This window comes from Pristis pectinata, chromosome 19, assembly GCF_009764475.1.
Source record: "Pristis pectinata isolate sPriPec2 chromosome 19, sPriPec2.1.pri, whole genome shotgun sequence".
NCBI lineage: Eukaryota > Metazoa > Chordata > Chondrichthyes > Rhinopristiformes > Pristidae > Pristis > Pristis pectinata.
The window spans coordinates 35,745,073-35,770,215 of NC_067423.1; the positions used below are offsets into that span (position 1 = coordinate 35,745,073).

Sequence of the window (25,143 nt, forward strand, 5' to 3'; positions counted from 1 at the left end):
ACAGAATCATTCTCAGTGAAGGTGGCTGTCAAACAAGGCTGCATCACGATCCTGGTATATGGATAATAAAGGTTCAGAGGATACAGGCAAATGGGACTAGCACAGGAAAACATCTTGGTCAGCATTGACTAGTTGGGCCGAAGGACCTGTTTCTGTGCTGTGTAACTCTATGATTCCAAGACTCTGTGATTCAAGGATATGCCTATAGACTCCTTGGAATAATCAAACATCTTCACTGTTCCTTGGGAATCTCTGGACCAAGCCACTCAAAGTGGAGGAGGAGAATTCAAGATGGTATAGAATACCTCTGGTCCATGCATCAGGTGTGGATAGAAGCCCAGGTTAAATGGAAGAGGGAGCATAACACCTTGCAGGCAACCCACAAAACCAGAGTGGAAGCAAATCATCCTCAATCCCAAGGGACTTCCTAATGAGGGAAGACACTCAGAGCACATTGTATGCTTCCGTCAAAATTAATTCTATTAAATGACACTAAATTTGTAAACCTTTATTGTGTGTTTAATATTCGCCACTCTACAGGAAGTTGGTAATATCAGGCAAACCTAAGGTGAGTCGTGTAATGCAAGGCCTTTGCCTATAAGCATATGAGCACAAGGGAAGAGAAAGACAACTTCAGATTTTCTGAAGTCTGGTTAAGGATGTTGAAAAACCCAAGGTCCCCGAAGACCAAAGCCTACGACCCAATTAGCATTGAGAATGATGTGATATTTTGTTTAAAGGAAGTCTTGGAGAACGTATTTTTCAGAAAGAAGAGAAATCAGACATCTGATAGATAAAACTGCTTCAAATACAGCGTATTCAAATACTGTATTACTTGATGACTATAAAAATCTCGTGCAGTGGAAGCTCAGGGAAAGACTGGAGACAGCATTCGATCTCTCAAAAGGCATTCAAAGTAGCCTGAACAGAGTGATGGTCTACAGAATGGAATAGAAAGGGATGGAATGGATTTCAGAGGCAGACTATAATGCATTGACATGAACATATTGTACATACAGCACTAGAAACCCAGGACACATTTTTAAGCATCAAATCTTTACTCTAAAGCTAATGTTCAGCAAAAGTGCATTGGTTTGGATTGTCTGTTAACTTCTGGTTTCACAAATGGTCTCATTACTGATGACAGTGATTTTAAAAATAGACTTAGAACAAGACTTTGGAACAAACAACTAGAGGGCATAGGTTTAAGTTGAGAGGGGAAAGACTTAGAAGGGACTTGGGGGCCATCTTCTTCATGTAGAGGGTGGTGCGTGTATGGAGCGAGCTGCCAGAGAAAGTAGTTGAGGCAGGTACAATGACAACATTTAAAAGACATTTGGATAAGTGTACGGATGGGAAAGGTTTAGAGAGATACTGCCAAATGCGGGCAAATGGGACTAGTTTAGGTGGGCACTTTGGTCAGCATGGATGAGTTGTAACGAAGGGCCTGTTTCTGTGCTGTATTGCTCTATGGCTGTAACAATCTACAGTCTTATCACTTGTTATGTTGGTGGAAAAGTTGAAACTTGTAAGTTGTTAACTTTAATTACCATTTTCTCTATTTCACCAGTGAGCTTTCCTAGATACTAGCTGGATATTAAGATTACCAATCGATAACTTTTTTACATTAGGTTTATATTTCACCTGAGAGAATTGGGAAAAAGCATGTTAAAATCTGGGTTTTGTTTAGTTAGAACTTGTGCTGCCCTCAGGGTCTTGGATTGATTCATCAACCATGGAAACAGAAAACAATTACAGAAAATGCTTGTGAAATGTAGATGAACAGTCCCAGTAAAAGTGTCTGAGCACAAAACTCAAATTATGAAGGGTTTGTTCACAGTTCTGATTCTTAGGGTAACATATCTATCATGAAAATCATTCAGCAATATGCCCGTCTTTCACATAACCACCACATACCTGTAGCAATCCAAGCACACTGCAGATGCACAGGAGTAAAGGTTACAGTTTGTGCACAGCTGACTGATTTAAAGGAAATGGAAGGGTGGCGTCATTTAGTGTGAATGCAATGTGTGTATCCCAGCAATGTTACCATGGCCACTGGGAAATGGCTCAAAGCATTAGTTTCTTTCCTTCTCCACTTCAATAGTTCCATGCGCAACCCTCCCTCTTCCCAGATCAGTCCCATTACAGCACCAGTGGAGGGAGGGCATTTCTCAGTGACTTTATTTTCAATTAAACGATGACCTAAGCAGAACTCTTTGTCATTTGATATTCACCAGATGGGCTTGGGGAAGAATACGAGCAGCGTTCAAAGGATCACTTTTGTAATGTTGTTGATGTTGTTGGTTATCTTGACTTACATTAAAAAAACAATTTTGCTGCTCAGTTAACAAAATGTGATTCAGCACTTTTGCACTCCTAACTACAATTAGTGATTTTAATGAGGCTTGCATATAATTTTAAGTAGGTTTCTAATTTAATCTTGAATGGGCAATTTCCAATTTGGACAAGTATAGGGTAGTTCATTGAAGTTAAGGTGTTATGTGTTTAAACCCCTGTGACTGTGGTGCCCATTAAAGAGTTCACTTCTGTTGCGTGTGCCTGCACCCTCTTTAGACGTCAGCACCCAATAATAAAAGCTGGGTTCCCAGTGTCTGATATGCTATGGAATATGACAAGAACCTGGAGAGAATAAGATAAGGTATCTTTATTAGTCACGTGTACATCAAAACACACAGTGAAATGCATCGTTTGCGTAGAGTGTTCAGGGAGCAGCCCACAAGTGTCGCCACGCTTCCGGCGCCAACATAGCAGGCCCACAACTTCCTAACCCGCACGTCTTTGGAACGTGGGAGGAAACGGGGCACCCAGAGGAAACCCACACAGACACGGGGAGAACGTACAAACTCCTTACAGACAGTGGCCAGACTTGAACCCCGGTCACTGGTGCTGTAATGGTGTTGCGCCAACCGCTACACTACCGTGCCTGGGATATAGCAGTGAGAGCTAGCAGCTGTTGAAGGGCATTTGGCCATACATTTTTAAAAAATGGCCTTTTTCAGTGGGAAAACAAAATGCTGTCTCCAAAAGAAACACCTAAAGAACTACGTTACTGAAACAAAACACATCTGCTTTGTTAATGACCTCAGGAAAGGAAATTCCCTCTCTTAATAGATCTGGTCAACAGGTGACTCCAGACTCACATCAGTGGGGTAACTCTCAACTGCCATTTGAAATGACCCACTAGCATCAAACTGCAATGGTTTTGCCAGTGTGTATTGACCTTGGGGCTGGTGAGCTATTTCTTCCTGAACTGCTGCAGCCCTTCTGATGATGGAACCTCATCAGAGCAGGTTGAAACATTGGAGGTCATGTTATCAAGTCTTTGGTCACGGCAGTGTCACATAATTATACAGCCCTGGGATTTTTTCTTGTTCATAGAACAAAATCTGACAGAAGGTGACAATGAGCAGATGGCCTTTGGCCTGCTGATTGTTTCCAGCATTTCCTGCTTTTATTTCAGATTTCCAGTATCTGCAGTTTTGTTTTTGATTTTCACATCACTTTGTTTTCCTTGCAGAAGTTCCTTTGGTATCTTTAAATTTAGAACCATAGAACACTACAGCACAGAAAAACAGGCCATTCGGCCCTTCTAGTCTGTGCTGAAACGTTATCCCACTAGTCCCATTTACCTGCACCCAGTCCATAACCCTCCAGACCACTCCCGTCCATGTATCTATCCAATTTATTCTTAAAGTTCAAGAGTGAGCCCGCATTTACTATATCAGATGGCAGCCCGTTCTTGGTGGGGTGTGGATGATCCCAGCAAATCTGTGTTTATTCTGCCAATTCCCTACCCCCTTAATTGCTCAGTTCAAAGGGCATTAGGAATCCACAATATAAAATCAAAAATGTAATACACCTTCAGGCAGGAGGTACAGAAGCCTGTAGTCCCACACCACCAGGTTCAGGAACATTTACTTTCCTACAACCATCAGGTTCTTGAACTGACCTGCACAACCTTAACCCTGTCTCAGGAATGGAACACTATGGACCACCTCTTGCACTATCATGGACTTCACTCTGATCATGTTTTTTTGCACTAATCTCTTCTTTTGCACAGTTTTTTCTTCACTGTCTGATATAATTTATGTTCTGTGTGTTGTCTGAACCTACATGCCTGTGATGCTGCGGCAAGCAAGTTTTTCATTGTACCTGTACCTCACCGTACTTGTGCACATGACAATAAACTCAAATTGACTTGACTTGACCTGAGGACTGGATTTAAGTTGATCATACTGGTCAGGTTCACGTCCATGAAGGATTTCAGTGAACATCTAGAAAGCTCTTGTGGTTGATTTTCTTTCCTGAAGTTCTGCCCCAAAATGACCATATTCTTGAAATGGACCAATTTCACTATTTGCGAAGGAAAGAGTCACATTTCTTGGTTGCTTAGCTCCTCATTGTCGGCCACACACTGGTTTAGATTTAAACTGGAGGAGCACTTTATTTTCTAATCAGCTAGCAAGTTAGTGCTTAAATTCACTGGCACTGAATTTGGAAAGAAATGGTAATTCCTAACTATTATCAGTGTCATCATCCACCAACAGAAATATTGGGGCAATATTAATCTAACCTGTTGGTTGGGAAGCTGCTGAGATCAGGTGTAGTTCTAACATTACATCATATGTAATTTTACTCTTTGCCGGTCAATATAGGGCAATATTGAGCAGAGTGCCAAGCAAGTTCTCCACCCTACACCATTGCTTTTCCCTGGTGAATTGGCTTAAAATCACCTGAATGCGTCAGCATACTGGGAATCAGCTGTCTGTCAGGAAGCCAGTGGCTGGCATTGGCCGGGTTCCTCCTGAAATGGCAATCCTCCTCACTGTTAGAGGAAAGAACAAAACATTCCAGCTTGGTCAAAGGTGTTTGAATAAATCATCTCTGTACAAGGATTAGAGGGCAGTTGGTATTGGAGAGTCCTCATCATACTAGTATGACCATAAAATAGATAAGCTAGTGTCAGATCCAGTCCATTTGAAAACATGCTACCAGGTTTTTAATTGGTCCTTAGTTTAGTAAAAGCCCTTTGATATTGTTGGAGTACGTTTGGTGGGTAATTTTCTGCACTTTAGGAGGTCAATTGTAAGAGGGAGATATGCAATTAGTGGTATTACCCCCAGGAACATTGATGTACAGAGGGATCTTGGGGTACAAGTCCATGGCTCCCTGAAAGTAGCAACACAAGTAGATAGGGTGGTAAAGAAGGTGTACAGCATTCTTGCCTTCGTCGGTTGGGGTGCTGAGTATAAAAATTGGGATGTCATCTTGCAACTGTATGAGACTTTGGTCAGACCACACTTGGAGTATTGTGTGCAGTCCTGGTCGCTGCATCACAGGAAGGATGTGGGGAATCAGAAGAGGTTCACCAGGATATTGTCTGGGTTAGAGTGTATTGGTTATCCATATCCTTTCATATTTTGAACCATTCATCCGTCAGCTCCTGGGAACCCTTGGACAGTGATTTCTGCAGATAGTCTGATGAGTTTTAATTGCTGGAGACTGGTTTATGGTGGTTGTAGTATTTATGTCACAGAAACAAGCCATTTGGCTCAATACCCTATGATGCTAATTATGCTCGACATAAGCTTCCGATCACTAGTCATCTAACTAATTTCTAAGTCATGTAATTTATTCTTCTATTCTGTCCTCCTTCATAGCTTAAATAACTTCCTCTCCAAAGCATCTAAATTAGTCACCTCAGCCAGTCCATGTTCCATCTTTTCTCTGGGTGAACAAGCTCCTCTTGAATTGCCTACTGGATCCATGAGTGACTGTCTGATTTTTAGCGCCCATGGAAACCTCTTTCTTCTGACTTTTTAATCAAACTATTTCATATAGACTTCTCTTTCCTGGAGAAAAGAATCCCAGAGTGTTCAGTCTTTTTTGATGGGTATAACTTCTTATTTCTGGTATTGTTCCAGTACCTAATTTTTGCATCTTATCCAATTATAACATGGTGACCAGATCTGTTGACAAAGCTCCACATGAGGTATAATTAAGCTTTAATGAGCTTAACATAAATTCTCTGCTCTTGTGTTAGATCTGTCCCTTCAGTAAGAAACCCTAGTGTTTAGTTTGCTCAGCCTTGCCCTTATCACTGATTATTGTGATTTATTTGCTTGCAGAATCAGATTCATCTCTTTCTTACCTCATTCAGGCACATTTTTCCAGGGAGCTTATCCTCTTATGCTTCTTATCACCTCACACTCAACTGTACTGTAGTTCATTTTGCAGATACACATCCATTCTGCAAGTTTATTAATATTTTCTTATTTTACAGTTCAAGAATGCACGATACAGATTTCCAGCAGCCTAACTGATGCAATTAGTCGTGTCTGTTGGAGCTGAAGGTTCTTACTGAGAAGTTGGGTGACACCTTCCAATTCATTAGGGAAGAACTAAACTAAATACGTCCACTGGGGTCTCCTAGAATTAGAACCAAATTCCTCTGCTTTCAGATATGTTTGAACTCACATAATCTTTTGCAGTTGCACACACTCACTCTCACACATTAAGAGCTCCTTTAACAATCAGCAGTAGTCTAATAATGAGAGATAGCGAACCACCTGCCTGTTTCTCTTCTCCATGATTTCCAATTCACAGTTGCCTTGTTTTTTTTCCAGCAATAAAAGTTAAACTTGTTTCCAGTCCCTTATACACACCTTCTGATGAACATTCCCTATCACTTCTTGCATGCAAACTATCTCAAGAATTGTCTAAAAGAAAATTGTCTTTTTTTCCCAGTCCAGGTGAAGGGTCTCGACCCGAAACATGGACTGTCCATTTCCCTCCATAGATGCTGCGTGACCCACTGAGTTCCTCCAGCGTTTTGTGTGTTGCTCCAGATTCCAGCATCTGCAGTCTCTTGTCTTTCAAGAATTGTCAACACCTCTCTTTGCTCAAACACAGATGATTTTTTTTTCTTCCCCCCCCCCCCCATTTCTCACTTCTTTTTCTTTTTTCCCTTTTCCTTGGAGCAGACTCGATGGGCCGAATGGCCTACCTCTGCTCCCTTGTCTTGTGATCTTGTGATGGCAACACACACTCAGAATCTCGCACAAATACACTATTATTCATACATTCACACTTGCTCTCTATCGCACACATATACACCCTTTCACAACTCACAGTGCTGTCTCACAAATATACTCTCATGTAGAAATGTTCACTCTCACGCATACACACACTCATAATACTACACTCTCTTTCTTACACACTCATATATATTCACAGGCACTCGTGCTTTCTATTATATACACAGGCTCACACTCGTGCACACATTGTCACACACTACGCTCCCTCACACATATATGCACTCTCGCACACAAACTCACCTACAACTGCTCTTGTTCTCTCATACACATAATCACAAAACTTCTCATTCCTTTAGGAGGCAATATATCATGGGACTGCTTTTTCCCAAAGCCGTGCAAACTGCTTCCACCACCTGTTCAGCTCAGGCTTAATTTACAAATTTGGGAAAATGAGAGGAATTATTCCTGGTTTGTTATTATTTACAACACACTAACAATTTTAAAATATCACCTGCAGAAAATGTGATTTTTGATTGTGGCAACAAAAGTAAAAGGGATCTATTAACAGAGAAATATACCCCTTCAACATTTCTGTCGCAGTTAATTATTATTCCCTTAATGTAGAGTGGGCATTGTTGGCAGATACTTAAATCAAGGACCTACTGATATAGAGACAAGGATGAGGTGTGTAAATGTAGTAAAGTCAAAGTAAATCTTGCATGTAATAGGTGTACTCTGCATTGACCAGCAACAACTCAGTGCACAGGGGAATCACGGAGGAGAGATACTTCAAAAGGTCTTGAGACTGCAGGAAATATTAAGTATTCAGAACCTCTGGTATGTTGCATTTTAATCAGACATTCTGCTCACAAACAAACATTAATAACACAGGATTGAAAAAGGCAAGCTTGTTTTTATAGTCAATTTGGTCCCATCAATCGTCTCTACAAATTGGAAAGAATCCAATAGCTCACCCGGCACTTTTTACCAATAACTTTGGAAGCACCACACCCAAATTTTGTGTAATTCATGGCATTTTCAAAGTATGATTTGTTTAGTTTGGTGTAATACACTCTAACCACTGCAACCTAAATAGGAGTCAACCTGAAATTAGCTGCAATAAATGGAAGAAATATTCTGAGCCTACTTTGCCAATGGGTAACCCTATCCTGAATTCCCTACTGGATGTACCCAGAGTTTCCAACATATGCAGCCAGCAACCAATGCTCTCAACAGTAGCAAGTTTGGAAAATCCCAATTAGCCTTATGGATGACTATGATCAGTAATGATTCCCTTCTAATATAAACATTGGGTTTGTTTGTGTTTAGTAGACTGATTAAAAATGGATTATCTTCTGATTTTGGCCCTTTAAACTGAATATAGAGTGTAGATGAATGCATATTTTTTGCTACAAGATCATTTTGATTGATGATTTATTTTTAAACGTTGAACATCAGGTATACAAAAAATACTATTGCATCACTCAAATTATTCTTTGGCAGGTTAACATTTTGACTTTCTAAAGAGATTTCAGGCAATAAGCTACCATCTATTACTTGAAGACAAATCGGTGTCGAGAATGGGGCAATATGTCCATTCTTCATCCAATTCAGACATTCGAAACCACAGGACCCAGCACGTATGTGCTGCAGCTGGTCTGAGAAGAGTTAAGGAGAGAAACTATTGCAAAGTCCATGAAGCATGTCCAGAGTGCTCACTTTGTGGTGTTTAATGTCAGTTGGTTTGGTAAATTTCAAAACAACACAAATATTTTTAAAAGATCATATGATCTGTTAATAGTTCAGAGGGTGAGGTTACCATTCACCAGGTGCCTTGGCAGGGAAATCATAGGTGTAATTCCCTGTCCAAGCCACATTAGCCCATCTCACCCAAACTAGTAGCTGGGGTACCACATTTGCCTTGCCTAGGAAAAGAAGGCAAGTTGTCTAGGACATCCAATCCTGATTGTGAGGGAGGACCTTGGGTAAGAACAGGATTTATCTCAACTTTTCTACCTTTATAGGTCCCTGACACACAGGGAGGACATTTATCCCCATGTAGTGGCCCAAAATGTCCGATGTAATCATGTCAATGCCTTGTGATTCGTGTCTGAAATTCAGTTCCCCTGAAGCCAATGGAACTCGGGTTTCAGTGGCAGAATATAAGACCCTCAGCAACACCCACAGGTGATGAACTTCCAGGTAATAACTTTGGTAGAGAATGTAAAAAGATGAATTGCCATCCTCAGTGGAAAGGAAAATTGAGCAAATGGGATAATGAATGAGGAACTGAAAGAAATTGATCTTAATAAAAAAAAGTTTTGGAGAGGTTAATGGGATCGAATACCAATAAATCTCCATGACCTGATGACCTACGTGCCAAGATTTTGAAAAAGATGGTTGTGGAGATAAAAGATGCTCTTCCAAGATTCCATAGATTCTAGAATGATTCTCAAAGATTGGAAGGTAAGAAATGTAACCACACCATTTAAGAAAAGAGAGAAAGAGAAAACAGGAAACTGCAAATAAGTTAGCCTGACATCAGTAGGAAGGAAGTGACTTGAATCTATTATTAAAGAAGTGGAGCAGGACATTTAAAAAAAAATAATGGGATTGAGTAGAGTCAACATGGATTGATGAAAGGGATACCATGTTTGACAAATCTGTTTGGTTTTTGAGGTTATAAGTGGCAATATAGATGAGGGTGAACCAGTGATTGTGGTATACTTGGATTTTTGGAAGGCCTTAATAAGGTGCCATACAAGAGCTTATTAAACAGAAAGAGAGAGCATGTTTGGTTGGTGGTTAATGTACTAAGGTGCGTTAAGGATTGTTCAATGGACTGTAAACAAAGAACAGGAATAAGTGGGTCGGCTTTAGGTTGGGAGACTGTGACTAAAAGGTTGCACCCTGCTGTATCCAATCTATATTAATGATTTGGATGATGGTCTGAGTGCAGTATATCCAAGTCTTATGATGGTACAAAGCTGAGTGGAAGTGTGGGTAATGAGGAAGATGCAAAGGTGCAAGGGGATACAGACAGTCCAAGTAAATGGGCGAGGATGTGGCAGGTGGAATATCGTGTCTAGAATATCCTCCACTTTAGTAGCAAAAACAAAGGTGTTTCCTAGATGTTGTGGAATTAAAAGGCACTGTTGTTCAGGGATACCCGGGTGTCCTTGTACTCGAATCACTGAAAGATAACATGCAGGTGCAGCAAGTGATATGTTGGCCCCTATTGCAAGAGGATCCAAGGGTAAAGACATCTTCCTACAATTATATTGATCCCTGGTAAGATTACACTTGGAATATTGTCTACAGGTCTGGTCTCCCTATCAAAGGAAGGATCTACTTGCAATAGAGCAAGTGCAACAAATATTCACTGCGTTGATTCCTGGAATGCTGGTGTTGGTGCTATGAAGCGAGGTTAAGCTGAGTGGGACTATACTGTCTTGAGTTTAGAAGAATGAGAGGTGATCTCATTAAAACCTATGACATCCTTAGAGGGCTTTGCAGGGTAAATGCAGGGATCATGTATCACCTTGCTCTTGTGTCCATAACCAAGGGATCACTGTCTCAAAATAATGGTTCAGCTATTCAGAACATAGATGAGGGAAAATTTCTTTCCCCAGAAGATGGTGAACCTTTGGAATTCTCTACCAAAGAAGGCCCTGGAGGGTCATCGCTGAGTATATCCAAGACAGTGATCAGCATATTATTGGATATAATGGGAATCAAGTGATAGGGGGCTAGTTCAGGAAAATGGCACTAAGATAAAAGATCAGACATGATCCCATTGACCGGTGAAGCAGCTGCAAGGAGCTGAATGACTTACTCCTACCTCTGTTTCTATCTCTTAACTTGTTATATTTTTAAAGAATTGGCAATTCATTAGTTCCACTGTTTCACAGCTGAAAGTTACAGTTAGCCATGCAAGGTGGCCATTTGATGATGTACCAGTGGACTGCTTATTTAATTATAACCCTTTGAGAGTCAGTCCACTTTGGCTTTCACCAGGACCATTTCACTTCAGACCTCATCACAGTCTTGGTCCAAACATGGACCAAAGAGCTGGATTCCAGAGCTGAGGTGAGAGTGACTGCCATTGACATCAGGGCAGCGTTTGATTGTGTGTGACATTGAGGAGCCCTGATAAAATTGAAGTCAATGGGCATCAGAGAGAAAACACTTCAGTGGTTAAAGTCGATACCTTGCACAGAGGAAAATGGTTGTGCCTGTTGGAAGTCAAACATCCCAGTTCCAGGACTTCACTGCAGGAAGATCTCAGGGCAGTGGCCTAGACCCAGCCATCTTAGCTGTTTCATCAATAACTTTTCTTCCACAATAAGGTTCAGATGTGGTATGATTGCTCATGATTGCACAATGTTCAATTCCATTCACAATTCACCAGCAAATGAAGCAGTCCATACCTGCATGCAGCAAGACTTAGACAACATTCAGGCATGGGCTGATAAGTGACAAGTAACAATCATGCCACAGGAGTGCCGGGCAATGGCCATTTACAAAAAGAGAGTCTCCAACCACCCACCCTTGATATTCAATGGCATTACCATTACCGAGTTCCTGTCGTCAATGTCTTAGGCTCGTGCTTGACCAGAAATTCAACTGGAGCAGCCACATACAGTAAATACTTGGAAGAGCGAATCAGAGGCTGAGTATACTGTTGTGAGTGACTAACCTCCTGATACCCTAAAGCCTTTCCATCAACTACAAGGCACAATTCAAGAGCATAATGGAATTTCTGGATGAATGTAGCTCCAATATCTCTCTGGACCTTTAACGTCATGCAGGACAAAGCAGCCCGCTTGATTAGCTCATTATCCACCACCATTTCATATTCGCTCCCTCCACTGCTGGTGGTCAGTGGTCACAGTGTGCACCGTTCACTAAATGCACTGCAGTTACTCACCCAGGCTATTCCACCTACACCTCTCCATCCCACAACCTCGACCAACAAGAAGACCAAGGCAACAGCACATAGGACAACCACCATCTGCAGGTTGCTCTCCAAATCACACACCAACCTGATTTGGAAATATAACACTGTTCCTTGATTGTCACTGGGTATGAATCCTGGAACTCCCTCCCCTATAACACTAAGAGAGCACCTTCATCAGCAGGACTACAGCAGTTCACCACCGCCTTCTCAAGACCAATTAGGGATAGGCAATAAATGCTGGCCCTGCCAGTGATGCCCATATCCAAGAAAATAAGAAGAAATAAATGCTGTTGAATGCAAATAAGAGAGAAAAGTGGGATAAATAAATCCTTTTTAATTAGAGAAAACACGTGACGCAATAGAAAGATCAGTTATGTCATCAGAGCACTTTCCAGTGCAAAGCAGTGAGCCAGTTGAAAAGTTCAAATTGGTCTGGAAAGATTTTTGTTAGATTAGCAGTAAAGATGTGGTTCAGCCACAATCTAATTATATGTTATCAAATGTTCTTTTATTAATGGTAATTACCTTCCTGGAGATCTGATGAGGTATAACATAACATGTTCTATCCTAACTCGTCATACAATGCAAGTTCCAAATAGTTTTGATAAGTTAACCCAATTTTATGCAGGACATATTTCCTCAGTGTCCAAAAATGAACCAGACTAGATCTTGATGAGATCTTACAGATTTAAAAAGTAAAGCATATTTTCTTAAGTTCTTGGTTAAAGATCCATTACCTTTGTGGTTTCGTAAACTTCTTCTAGTTTAATGACGTGTTCGTGGTTCACCATCTTCAAGATGGCAATCTCCCTCTCCAACATCTTTACAGCATAGCTTCCAGCCTGAAACAAGAAGTCAAAAGTCACTTGAAAACTGCGATGGTTGGCAGTATGAATGTGAGACTAAGGCAAGGCAAATATGAATTCATTGTTTTCTCAGCCAATACCCAAGACATTGCAATTGATCTCAGGGTCTCTGGGTTTACAGTCAGCCAGAGGCACTGCTGATGATCGCTATCCAGTGAGCTCAGAAAGAGGTGGCATTGTGTGAGTAATATCCATGATGGCTTGGTAATGAGGAATAGTTCATCAACACACAGTGTCAAGGCAGGTAAAAATAGTGCCTCCCATAGTGTTATAGCAGGAGAGTAAAACAAATAATTGCTAAATATTTAAGAGCAAATTCAGTAACACAAGATAAGTTTCTTCAAGGGACCATTCTCAAAACGTTTCTGCAAGCCACCTGGTCAAACTATAAGTAGATCCCTCTCCATCATCTATTGGTTCAAGTATCTATTCAATCTTCTAACACAATGTGCACTCCACCCAAAATATTCACCATAAAAACGAGGTGGCTGCAGAGTTAGTGCACACATGGTTTTGTTCTTAAAGATTTCCTTTAGTTCTAAAGTTGCCCTTGTGGGTTGGAATATGGCAAATATACCCTTGCTGTTTAAGAAACGAGGGAGCAGGAAAACAGAGCAGTCAGCCAACTGTCAGCCTTTGTAAAACTGTGTAGAGATTTGTGAGGGTGCGACCCGCTGGGCTGTCGATGCAGTATATTTGGATTTTTGAAAGGGATTTGATAACCTGCCACACAAGCAGTCATTAGACAAGATTACAGCTCACTGGGTTAGGTGGAAAGCAGAGGTAGGAGTAAATGGGTCATTTTTGTATTGGGAGGATACAAACTAGTGGAGGAGTGATGTGGACTGCCTCTGCCATTTGCTATCTATATCAATGACTAAGATGGGTTGGGGGGTGGAAATCTAGTTTAATATATCCAAATTGGTTAGAAAGTCAGCTGTAAGGAGGCTGGAAGAAGGACATTGAAAGATAAAGTAACTGGGTTAGAAGGTGGCAGATGGAGTATAAAGGGGAGGACTGTGAACATCTACTTTGATAAGAACAGATAGAATTATTGGTTTCAAATTCCACTCCCGAGACCTGAAAACGTAATGCAGGCTTTTAAAAGAATCACATTAGATATATAGGTAGCAGTGTTATTTCTTACCTTCAGGATGGTCCTGAAGTGTAAATGGAAGGAGCTTTGCAATGTTGGTGGTGTCAGGTATGAATATAAAACTCTCCTGCACAGATCAAAGAGTTCTTCTCAAATGCCCTGACTATCACTTTATGGAATTATGTCTAGAAGTTCCATGAACTTTAATAGAACTAAATTTCCAAGGCAGAGTGCAGTGTGCAATTGCTATTATATAACATATTTAGTGTTACGGACCGAGGGTGCATTTCAAGGAAATTGCTTTTATTAGACTTTTTGGTTGTAACCATAAGCTGTAACTGAACATGCAACTTTTAAAAATAATATATAATCTGGTCAGTATCAAATTGCCGTTGGTGGGACCTTGCTACGTGCAAATTGACTGTAACATTTTATTATTACAATGACTCCACTTCAAGAAGTAATTGTTAGCAAAATTGAAGCTCATGGGATTCAGTTGGCAGTGCAAGCGTGAATACAAAATTTTCATGAGACAAAAAGTAGTGGCAAACAGCTATATTTTAAAGCATAGGGAAGTAAAAGTGTCTCCCAAGGGTTTGTATTGAGACCATTGCACTATGTGTTAAATATTAATGACTTAGAGTTGGGTACACAGCACATAATTTCAATGTTTGCAAATGATACGAAGTTCAGAAATGTAATAGATAATGAAGAAGATAATAATAAGAGGTTTCAGGAGGACATAAACTGATGGGAGAAATGGGCAAACATGACAAATCAAACAATCCAGAAAAGTGCAGAGAGAGGTATATTTTGGTAGTAAATTAAAAGTGCAATTTTGAAGGGGGACAGGAACAGGTGTCCTTAAATATGTGGAAGGGCAAAAATAGAAACCGTAGCAAACAGGATCCTTGGCTTTATAAACAAAAGTTTAAGGATGGATTTTAGCTTGCAGATACACCAGGAGGATTTTGTATTATTGATTCATTTTTTCAGGCTCTTGCTGTCACAGACAAGTCCAGCACTTGTGCCCGTCCCCTAATTGCCCTTGACAAGAGGATGGTGAGCCGCTGGTCTTGAAACCACGGTTTACCTTCTGCTGAAGACACTCCCACAGTGCTGTTGGGGAGAGAGTTCTAGGATTTAGATGTAGTAGCTTTGAAGGACCAGCGATATAATTCCAAATCAGAATGGCATGTAACTGGGAGGGGAACCAATAGATGGTGATGTCCCCATGCACATGCCACCCTTGTTCTTCTTGATGGGTTGAGATCGCAGGTTTGAGAGGTGCTATCAGTGCAGCCTGGGCTCGTAACTGCAGTGCAGTTTGGTTCATGGTCATAACACAGAGAGAGGAGTTGGAAAATAAGTTGGGAAGAGGACATAGGGAGACTACAAGGGGATATATATATATATCCCCTTGTATATATATATAAGTAAAGGGCAAAGATCTGGCAAATGGAAGTGCATTTGGCAGAAAATATATAAAAAAGAAGCATATACCTAGAGATAGAGTCAAGGAGTTCTACAACAGAGAAACAGCCCCTTCTGCTCACCACATCCATGTGATCTGTTTGCCCACTACATTAATCCCATATGTCTGTATTAGTACCATATATTTCTATGCTTCGCCTATTTAAATGTTTTTTTTAAATGTCTCTGAAACCTAGTCATTGTATCTGATTCTCACTACCTCCTTTAGTAGTGCGCTCCAGATATCACACACTTTTCTGTGTGTAAAACAAAAATTACCCATCAAATCCCCTTTAAAACTGTCACCTTAAACCTATGCCCTCTGTTTTTGATATCCTTTACCATGGGAAAAAGATTTTTGACTGCCTACGTCTCGAGGTAGATACCTCATGCCTTTATCTACCTCAATGCCTCTTTTAATCTTACTGTATCAGATCACCCCTCAGCCTCCTTCATTCCAGGGAAATCAAGCGCAGCCTGTCCAATCTCTCCTCATAAGTAAAGTGGTCCAGTCCAGGCAACATCCTGGTGAACCTCCTCTGCACTCTCTCCAGTGCAACCACATCCTTCCTACAGTGTGGCAACCAGAACTGCACACAATACTCCAAGTGGGGTCCAGCCAGTGTTTTCTAGATTGCTGAATGTTCACATCCTGTTGTGGACACCCAGAGATGCAGAGGAATTGGGATGTCCTCGTGGATGATTTGCAAAAGACTAGAATGCATATTAAGCAAATAAGACAGTTTACAGAATATTATCCTGGAGTCACAGAAAGAGGGAGAACAGAAACAGGCTCTTTGGCCCACCAAACCCATACTGACCAGCAATCACCCATTTCCCATTTACACTAATCACATAGAACATTACAGCACAGTACAAGCCCTTTGGCCCGACTGAAACATTGAGTTTGCGCAGAATTCCAAAAGCTGCTGTCAATTACAGAAGGAAATATCAATGGGTACTTGTCCGCACTTCCCTGTAAAATCTTCCATTGGGCCGATACCTATCCTGTAGGAGGTGTTGCAAGAGGATGATGACAGTAACTTGCACACACTGAGGATGGACAATCAGGGTGTTCAGATGGCCTCGTCCATCAAGGCTAACCAGACCTCAGATTATCCAGTGCAGAGATTGCTTCCAACCAATATCCACCTCCAGCCCATCTTCCTAACCTTTTCCACTCCCACAGTTGATATGCCTTGTGTTTAGTCAGTCCTAAAACACATGGAAAATGTACTTATTTTTTTGGAAAGGACTTTACCTTTTCTTTGTTCAGTATTTTGATGGCCCGCTTGGTGTCTGTGGGAATGTGTGTGGCTTGGATAACAACGCCAAAGCTGCCTTTTCCCAGATCTTGTTCAAACTGGTATAGTTGCTGAAAAACAATTGGAAGAGTCATTGTGATTCACTGCAGGGTAACACAATACTGCTAAAAGTATAATTAACATAATGGGTCATAGATCTGAATACATAATGGGTCATAGATTTGAATACCCAATTTAACCTCAATCTCAACTGGCATTTGAGCTAACATTGTTAATTTTTTAAAACATATCTTGCTTTTCGAACCCAAGTGGCAAAGTTTCGGAACTTCAGGACAACTTCACGCTCCTGTGTACTGTCCCCTCTGCTGGGAGGTATGAATGAGAAGTCAAGGGAAATGATAGCCTGAGTTTCCAGTGTTTGCCCCACCAAGTGACCTTCCCTCCACAGACGTGGCTGCACTGAAAGGATTTTTGCCGCACATTTATAGTTTCTCAGCAAGAGAGACGTCAGCACAATAGAATGAAATAACTTCACTTTTTTTTACAGCAAGTGATCAGGTACACTTAGAGTTGGGGACGTGTTATAGTCCTGCTCCACTGGTGGACCTCAACATTGGAGGCAAAAGTCCACACATCATCCCCAAGTATGAAGAATGTCCAATTAGGTGGGAATTATCAACTTCCCTCACCACTTTTCCATGCTGCCCACTACTGCCCTCACTTGTCTTGAAAGAATCACAGGAAACAATCACTATCATGGATTAGCACTTTGATACAAAAAAGGAATGAGATAAGGTAATGTGGGCAAAAACTTTAGAGCCAAAATTAAAACAAAGATAACGAATTGTGGCAGAATTCTATGAGGCCATTGGTCCAGGGATGGCCATATTCTAGTACATGCCTCTCCTACTCCACAAGCCTGGAGGAATCACCTGTCTGTGATTGTAATAGCCAACATCCTTTGAAAGTGTTAGGAAGCCAATACCAGACTATACAATCTTAAGAGAACATGCATAGTTTTCAATCAACAGACAAGAAGTGATGGTCAATAGATATCAAAGTGTCATCCCAGCCCATGTTTGGCCAGGAAAGTGCAGAGGGAATGAAAAATACTGAACAGAGTGTTTCCGTATCAAGGTCATCTCGCCTTCTTTTCACCTCCTGGTTTCCCATGCACCTTACTAGATAGGAGAAGTACCTTATAAGAGAATTTGCGTTGTTTCCAGGTGATATTTCAGGTTGTCATGCATATGAGAAATATTTTGGATTGGCTGTGTACACTCACAGTAACAAAACATTTTCTGTTACAACTTGTACCCCATATTTACAGGAGACACCACAGCCAACAACCTTCAACTGTACCTAACATTAACACAAAACCATATCAACACATTAACACAAGACATGCACAGGAGTACTTGTAGAGACTCTAGATAATCATTCCAGGTACATCTATCTTTCAGTGACATTGTCACCCTAAAGCACACAGCAAGAGAGAGTGCTGCAACAAATTATCCACCATTAAGTTGGGGGTGTTGAAATTCAATACATCATGTGCAGTGGGCCTCCTTGGTTGTAACGTTGTGGTTAGCTGTGGCCAATTGACATTCCTGTAATGTTAAAAATCTCACCATTGCAAATGAAGAAATTAAATTCAAATCATTAAATAAACTTGAAATTATAAAGCCAGTGCTAGTAAAGATGACGATGAAACTACTGGACTGCAGTTAAAAACCTATGTTGTTCATTGTTGGACTTTTGGGGAAGGAGATCTGTCAGCCTTACCCAGCCTGGCCTTTATGTGACTCCAGACCCACGATCCAACGTTACAAACTTGTAACTGATGTCTGTAAGACACGTTATTATCTGCTTGCTGGGGAAATCAATAATAACAAGAAAGCCATATGGGTCATTGACCCAGGTACTGGACATTACAAAAGCACTTCCAGCCCAGTCAATGGTGCAAGGTCCTCTTTACTAGCATCTGAGGTCTTTTGCCAATGGTAGGGAACTTACTGATAGAAACTAGCTAAGTAACAGCCTGATATAATCACATTCACAAGATCATAGCTTCACCTAATGTCCTTTAGTATGTCCTTCCAACAGGCATGACAGATTTTCCAAAGGTGACAACAAAGTGGCGTACAGTAAGGAAGGGAGTCCCCATCATTGATCCTGAACCTCATGAAGCCACCTGAAAATGGGACCTTACCATACCTTATCTGTAGTGCTCAAGGTTTAAGCTCCAGAAGGAGCCCTCTGCAGTCCTGCCGTGCCATGTGTGGCATTAACAATATGCACTCAGATAATGTGCCATGTTTTCTTCAAAAATATCTCCCAATTTGCAACCTGTAACTTAGAAAAGTGTTGCCATTCCTTCATTGTCATTGGATCATAATACTGCAATACTTAACCCAACCGCAATGTGGGTGTATCTCCACTGTTGGGACAGTCGAGCCTCAAGACGATGTCTCATCACCTCCTGGAGGAGAATTGGGGAAGACTGACCTTGCCAGCAATGTCTACATTCCGTGAATTAAAATAAAAGATAATTTCATCCTCTATCCCCGTGAGTTTTAAATGCGAGCTCAGAATAACGTGCACTAATGTGACATTCCCATCTTCCCCTCTCCAACCAGCCTTCTGGCATCTCTGAATAAAATTACAATTTTAATTACGTTAATTACTAAATTAATGAGCAGCCTTGTACTTTTCATGTTCCCCCAAAGATATGTTGAAACTGATTTCATTTCGCTTTGGATCCATACAATCAACAGAGTGAGGTTCCTTCCTTCCTGTCCGTCTAGACGATATTTATACACCTGCCCTAGAAAAGTGAAACACTCCAAGTAAATGATTGCACTAAAATGTATTGACGATTAATCAAAATTCATTATATTCACTGGTGCTGGAATTTTCTTGATCCTGCTGTATTTGGACCTCAAAATTTAGGAAACACCTTTAGCTGGAGAACAAAATTTTATTTGAATCAGTTTACCCATGAATTGGATTTAAATGGATTACTTATTTTTCTCAGAGGATGAGCAGAAATATTCACCTGATGGTCCCAGCGGAAAACAGCACTTTAATAGAGGTCAGCCAACCCTGAATGTGCGTACGCCTGTATCTTTCACCGTGTGACCTCTGCCCCACTGTCTCACTTCTATTATTGGTTACCTGACACAATGAACTGCCTTCCCAGGCCAATGGGAAAGCAGACAGCCTTTTAATTATCAATTGGTTGATACCTAACTGCTGGACAAACATCCTTCTTATCCCTTGTTTGATATTTCTACAACAGAAATTAGAGTGTTCAAATGTCTAACAGAAATCTCACATGCTGTAATGTCTGTCTCTACAAGAATTTTGCCTGGTTTCAGCAGTTTCCAGAAGATTAATCTTTAATTCCTGCAAGTTCAAGGGCAAGCATCCAGCCATCCTTTTGCATTCAGTAGAATTTCTGACTTCATAATTTTTTTGTGTGTGTGAGGAACCACTTAAAGTATTGAATCATGAAATCACCCCATTTACCCTAACTCTGTCAATTAACCTCTCCTCCATTCTGGTCTTCCTTTACAATGCATGAGAAGCAAGTGGAATATCAAAACCTTTTGAAAGTCCATGACATTTACTGTATTCCCTTTACCTAACCAATTGATCACCTCTTCAAATTAGTCAACTGTCACTTCCCTTTCATTTAATTCAAATCATGAATTCCAAAATTTAGTCGACAAGCGATGTTAGAATAACTAATGTTTTCGATTTAATCATTCCCTCTTCCTGAGCAAGGACGATGACATCAGTTACTCTCCACTTACACGGGCACCATGCTTGTGCAGCATTGATTGATTGAGAGAAGATCTTTTGCCTTTGCCTCTTTTTGCTTCTTTCAATATCCTCCAAGTCCTGGTGATTTGTTCATCCCCTTTAGCTTCGCTAATTTGGTCAGATTTGATTTATTTCTACAATTATCTTCAGTTGTTCCTGACCCCAGCGCTGAGTTAATCATTTGCCATCTTATGTGCCCCTCCACACACAAAGCTTAATTCATCAGGTTACTGCATTAAGGTCAATGGTGATGATATGAATGGTCAGTAAAACTAAAGAGCTGATTGTTGATTTCCGGAAGGGGAAGGAGGGCAAACATGTGCCAGTCTACATCGGGGGATCAGTGATGGAGAGAGGGTCAGCAGCTTTAAATATTGGATGACCTGTCCTGGCCCCAGCACATAGATGTAATCACAAGGAGGTCGTGCCAGCATCTTTACTTTCTTGGAAGATTAAGGAGGTTCAGCTTGTCACTGAACGCTCCAACAAACTTCTACAGATGTACTGTTGAAAGTACCCTGACTGGTTACATTGTGGTCTGGTACAGCAATTCGGATGTGCAGGAACATAAGAAGCAGCAAAGAGTCATGGACTCAGCCCAATACATCACGGGCACATCCCTCCCCACCATCAGTAGTATCTACAGAAGGCGCTGCCTCAAGATGCCAACATCTATGATCAACGATCACCACCATCCAGGCCATGCCAGTGTCTCACAGCTACCATCGGGCAGGAGGTACAGAAACTTGAAGTCCCACACCACCAGGTTCAAGAACAGCTGCTTCCCTTCAACCATTCAGTTCTTGAACCAACCAGCACAACCTTAATCATTACCTCAGTATAGCAACACTATGACCAATTTGATCACTTTGCACTACAACAGACTATGTTTTTCTCTTGCTTCTAATTATGTTCTTTCTTATAAAAATTGTGTATAATTTTTGTTTAATTTATGTTTTTCTTGTGAATGCTGCTTATCTGATGCTATGTGTCTGTGATGCTGCTGCAAGTAAGTTTTTCATTGCACCTGTGCACACATGTACTTGTGCATATGACAATCAACTCGACTTTGACTTTGAAAATGCTGTTCCAGCCACACAGATAATGTTTGCATATGGTCAGCAACCTGCATTGTATTTTGGTGATGATGTATATATATTGTACAATCTTACATCAAAGAGTTCCACTAAGTCATCAATATGAAAACGTTTTCTCCTGACTATTCTTAACCTTCTACTGGTGTGAGGTTGGACATGGGCTGAGGCACTGCGCAGGTGATTGTAATTTTCCTCAATTCCTCCCTCTCTTCCATTTCCCAATTTATAGCTACTTCTGAGGTGCTACATGAATGCTCCATAATGAAAACTGATGCAAAATACCTGTTTAAGTCATCTGCCGAATCCTTATTTTCCATTATGTATTTTCCAGACTCACTTTCTACAGGACGACTGCTTACTTTGTCAAGTTGCTTCTGCTTTAAAAATCCAAATAAACTCTTACTTGTTTTTACAATTCTACTTCAACATTATCATGCATTCTTAGTTTTCTTTGTTCATCTATTACTCATTCTCTGCTGTTACCTATATTCTGTCAATTCTTCTAACTTACCAGGTCTTTGTAAACTAAATGCTCTGTCTTTAATTTTGATACCATCTTTATTTTTTTAAAATTAACCACAGATGATGGGTCCTCCCCTTGGAATTTTCCTTTCTTGTTGAATGCATTCTATGGATCCTGAAAGATCCCTTAAATGTGTGCCACCGTATCTCAATTGACCAATCGTTTACCCTAATTTGCCAGCTCACTTTAGCCAGCTCTGTTTTCATGGGCTTCTAGTTGCCCTTATTCAAGGTTCAAATACCAGCCTTGGACCCCTTCTTCTCCCCCTCATACTGAATGTAAAAATTAATCATATTGTGATTGTTGCTACCTGGGGTCATTATGAGGTCATTCATTAATCCTTCCTCATTGCACGATAATGAGTCCAGTGCAGTCTGTTTCCTGGTTGACTCCAGTCTTGTGTTCTGAGACGGTATCCCAAAAAAACACTATGAAGTCCTCATCTAGGTTTCCTCCTGCCCATCTGACTTCCCAGTCTAAATCCCCCACTGTTATCACCATACCTTTCTGACAAGCCCCTTCGTATTCTGTTCTACTGAATTGTTATCTTTAAGCAGTCTGCACACCACTCCCTCAGGTGACTTCATTAATTCTCAACTTCACCCAAACTGCTTCTACATCCTTGTTTCCTGAACTTCAGTCAGCTCTCTCGATAGTGCTAAGATTGTCATTAATTAACAGGGCCACCCCTCCGCCTTTTGCTAGCTTCAAAACCTTTTTACTCTTCGATATTCAGGTTACAGTTTGTCTTGATGGAGTTTGCATGTTATATGGGTTGGTGAGCGAAACCATCAACTGATCACTGCAGAAAGAGGATGTCCCTAGTCAGCGTCAGTGCCAGGTTCAAGACATTCTTTCTGCAAAGAATCGAAAGGCATGTGTGAGCATTCGCTCCTCAAAGGTGGAAGTAATGCCAAATTATGTGTTAACACCACGAGTTAGACAGTGACAAGCGATGTAGTTATGCAAGGGGTGCCAATGGAACTAATAATAAGAGAGATATAGGATGCCCAGCTTTTCATTATTAATCATTTTGCATTGCTGAACGTAGGCAGTGGCTCCCACCGAGTGCCCTTTTGGATGCTTATTTTGTGGTTGGGTCAGCCTTTTAGTCGGTGAGGAGGCAAAAACCTGGTCAAAGCTTTATGTAAACCATATTACTGAGTCATTGATGTTTTGAAATATAATCCTCTAAATTATGAATGATTCTCCAGTACTTAATAATACATGCCATTTGCTGAAGTTCCCCGCATGCCTTAATTTTGCTGAGACGAAGCCTGCCTGAAATAATGTTTAATCTAAACTCTCCCTGAATAATGCAAAACTGTGCTTTCAGATTATGCAGAGGAAAACAATTACCTGATGTGTATTTGGTACCAGACTTCGGTCATTTTGCAGAGACGTTGGCAGCCTTGCCTTTTAAAGGAGGGTGCCATGAAAGGTTCTCTGAGTCATGAGTTTATTTATCTATTTAGGCTTCTCAAGAAACAATTACACATTCAATTGGAACTTGGAAGAGAATGTAATTGTGTCTTTTACTGTGCATCAAATAATGTGACCCATTGATAAGCATTAGTACAGTCAGTCGCACCAAGGCATTTCAAATGGTTTACAGAGCACATATTTAGGCTGAAAGAAGTACAAGCCAGACCCAAAATGAGCCTCAAGTACAGCTCTGCATGAGTACTATGTTAACACTGTTGTTATTGTTGTCCTTTCCCAATAGATGAACCACACTGTCCAACTCTCAGCACAGAGTGAACTGTTCTAAATGTGCTGCTCTGTGAATATACATTGTGAAGTTTGGGGCTTAAAACTTACAGACACACACTAACACAAGCAGGACAATTTATGTGTCGAATCAAGGATGTAGGTATTCCCCACTCTAGGAATAAGGAAGTAAAGTCAAAGTTGAGTTTATTGTCATCTGCACAAGTGCATGTGTGCACAGGTGCAATGAAAAACTTATTTGCAGCAGCATCACAGGCACATAACATCATATAAGCAGCGTTCACAAGAAAAACATAAATTAAACATAAATTATACCAAATTATATAAGAAAGAACACAAGTAGAACAAAAGAAAACGTCCATTTTAGTGCAAAGTGGTCATGATGTTGCTGTACTGAGGTAGTGATTAGGGTTTTGCCGGTTGGTTCAAGAACCGAATGGTTGAAGGGAAGTAGCTGTTCTTGAACCTGCTGGTGTGGACTTGAGGCTTCTGTACCTCCTATCCAGCGGTAGCTGTGATTGTACTGTTGGGGATCTGGTGTGGCACTGAAGCAGGTAATGGCTATGGCTTACTAAAATTGTTACGTCCATAATAACTATCTCTATAATGACTGCGCACAGGCTAGAAACAACTCCTGGTACCACCAATCTATATGATTTCAGCTGGTTAATCTCCAAAGGCAATTCCGTGCACACTTGACTGTTTGCAGCCCTTGGCTCTACCAACTTGGAAGTTCTTATGTTACATTTACTTTTAAATTGGATGCTCTTATACATAGTGGTCAGTTTCTTTGAGGGCTAGACCCTAATTAACGTGTCGGTTTTGTAAGGGGGTTAACAAGCCTGTTAATATTCTGCTTATTTTCTTAGCTCAGAAAGTTATGGTTACGTTATCTATCATTTTATTTTAATCTATCGGCGCCGCTTTGCAAAATTGTTCCAGATATCCTTCTTTCATTTTAACAAATATCATCAGAAGGTAATTATTGTTACCATAGTAGCAGATCTGGCCATTTGTTTAGAGCAGATTGTTGTCACATCAGCAGCAACACAGACATTTTGCATATTCTACCCACCTGATGACTTTTTCCAGAGTAATTAATTCTAAAAAAGAACAGATTTTATTGGCTTTGTATCATTAAAACTTGCAAAGCAATTTGCAACATATGACTACACATTTTTTCTAATATACATTTCATACTGAAAGAGACTGAAAGAGAAGAAGTTATGTATTGAAGGAAGGA

General features: G+C 40.7%; 1 protein-coding gene across 1 annotated transcript in view; it reads right to left on the reverse strand.

Annotated features, from left to right (window-relative positions):
• LOC127580469 (serine/threonine-protein kinase 33-like) overlaps nt 1-25,143 on the reverse strand; it is a 75,842-nt gene that overhangs the window by 16,164 nt on the left and 34,535 nt on the right. Inside the window, exons 3-4 of the mRNA XM_052033993.1 lie at nt 16,718-16,831; nt 12,759-12,863 (exon numbers count right to left, since the gene is read on the reverse strand). Of these exons, the coding sequence (XP_051889953.1) occupies nt 12,759-12,863; nt 16,718-16,831 (219 nt within the window). The remainder of the gene's footprint in view (nt 1-12,758; nt 12,864-16,717; nt 16,832-25,143) is intronic.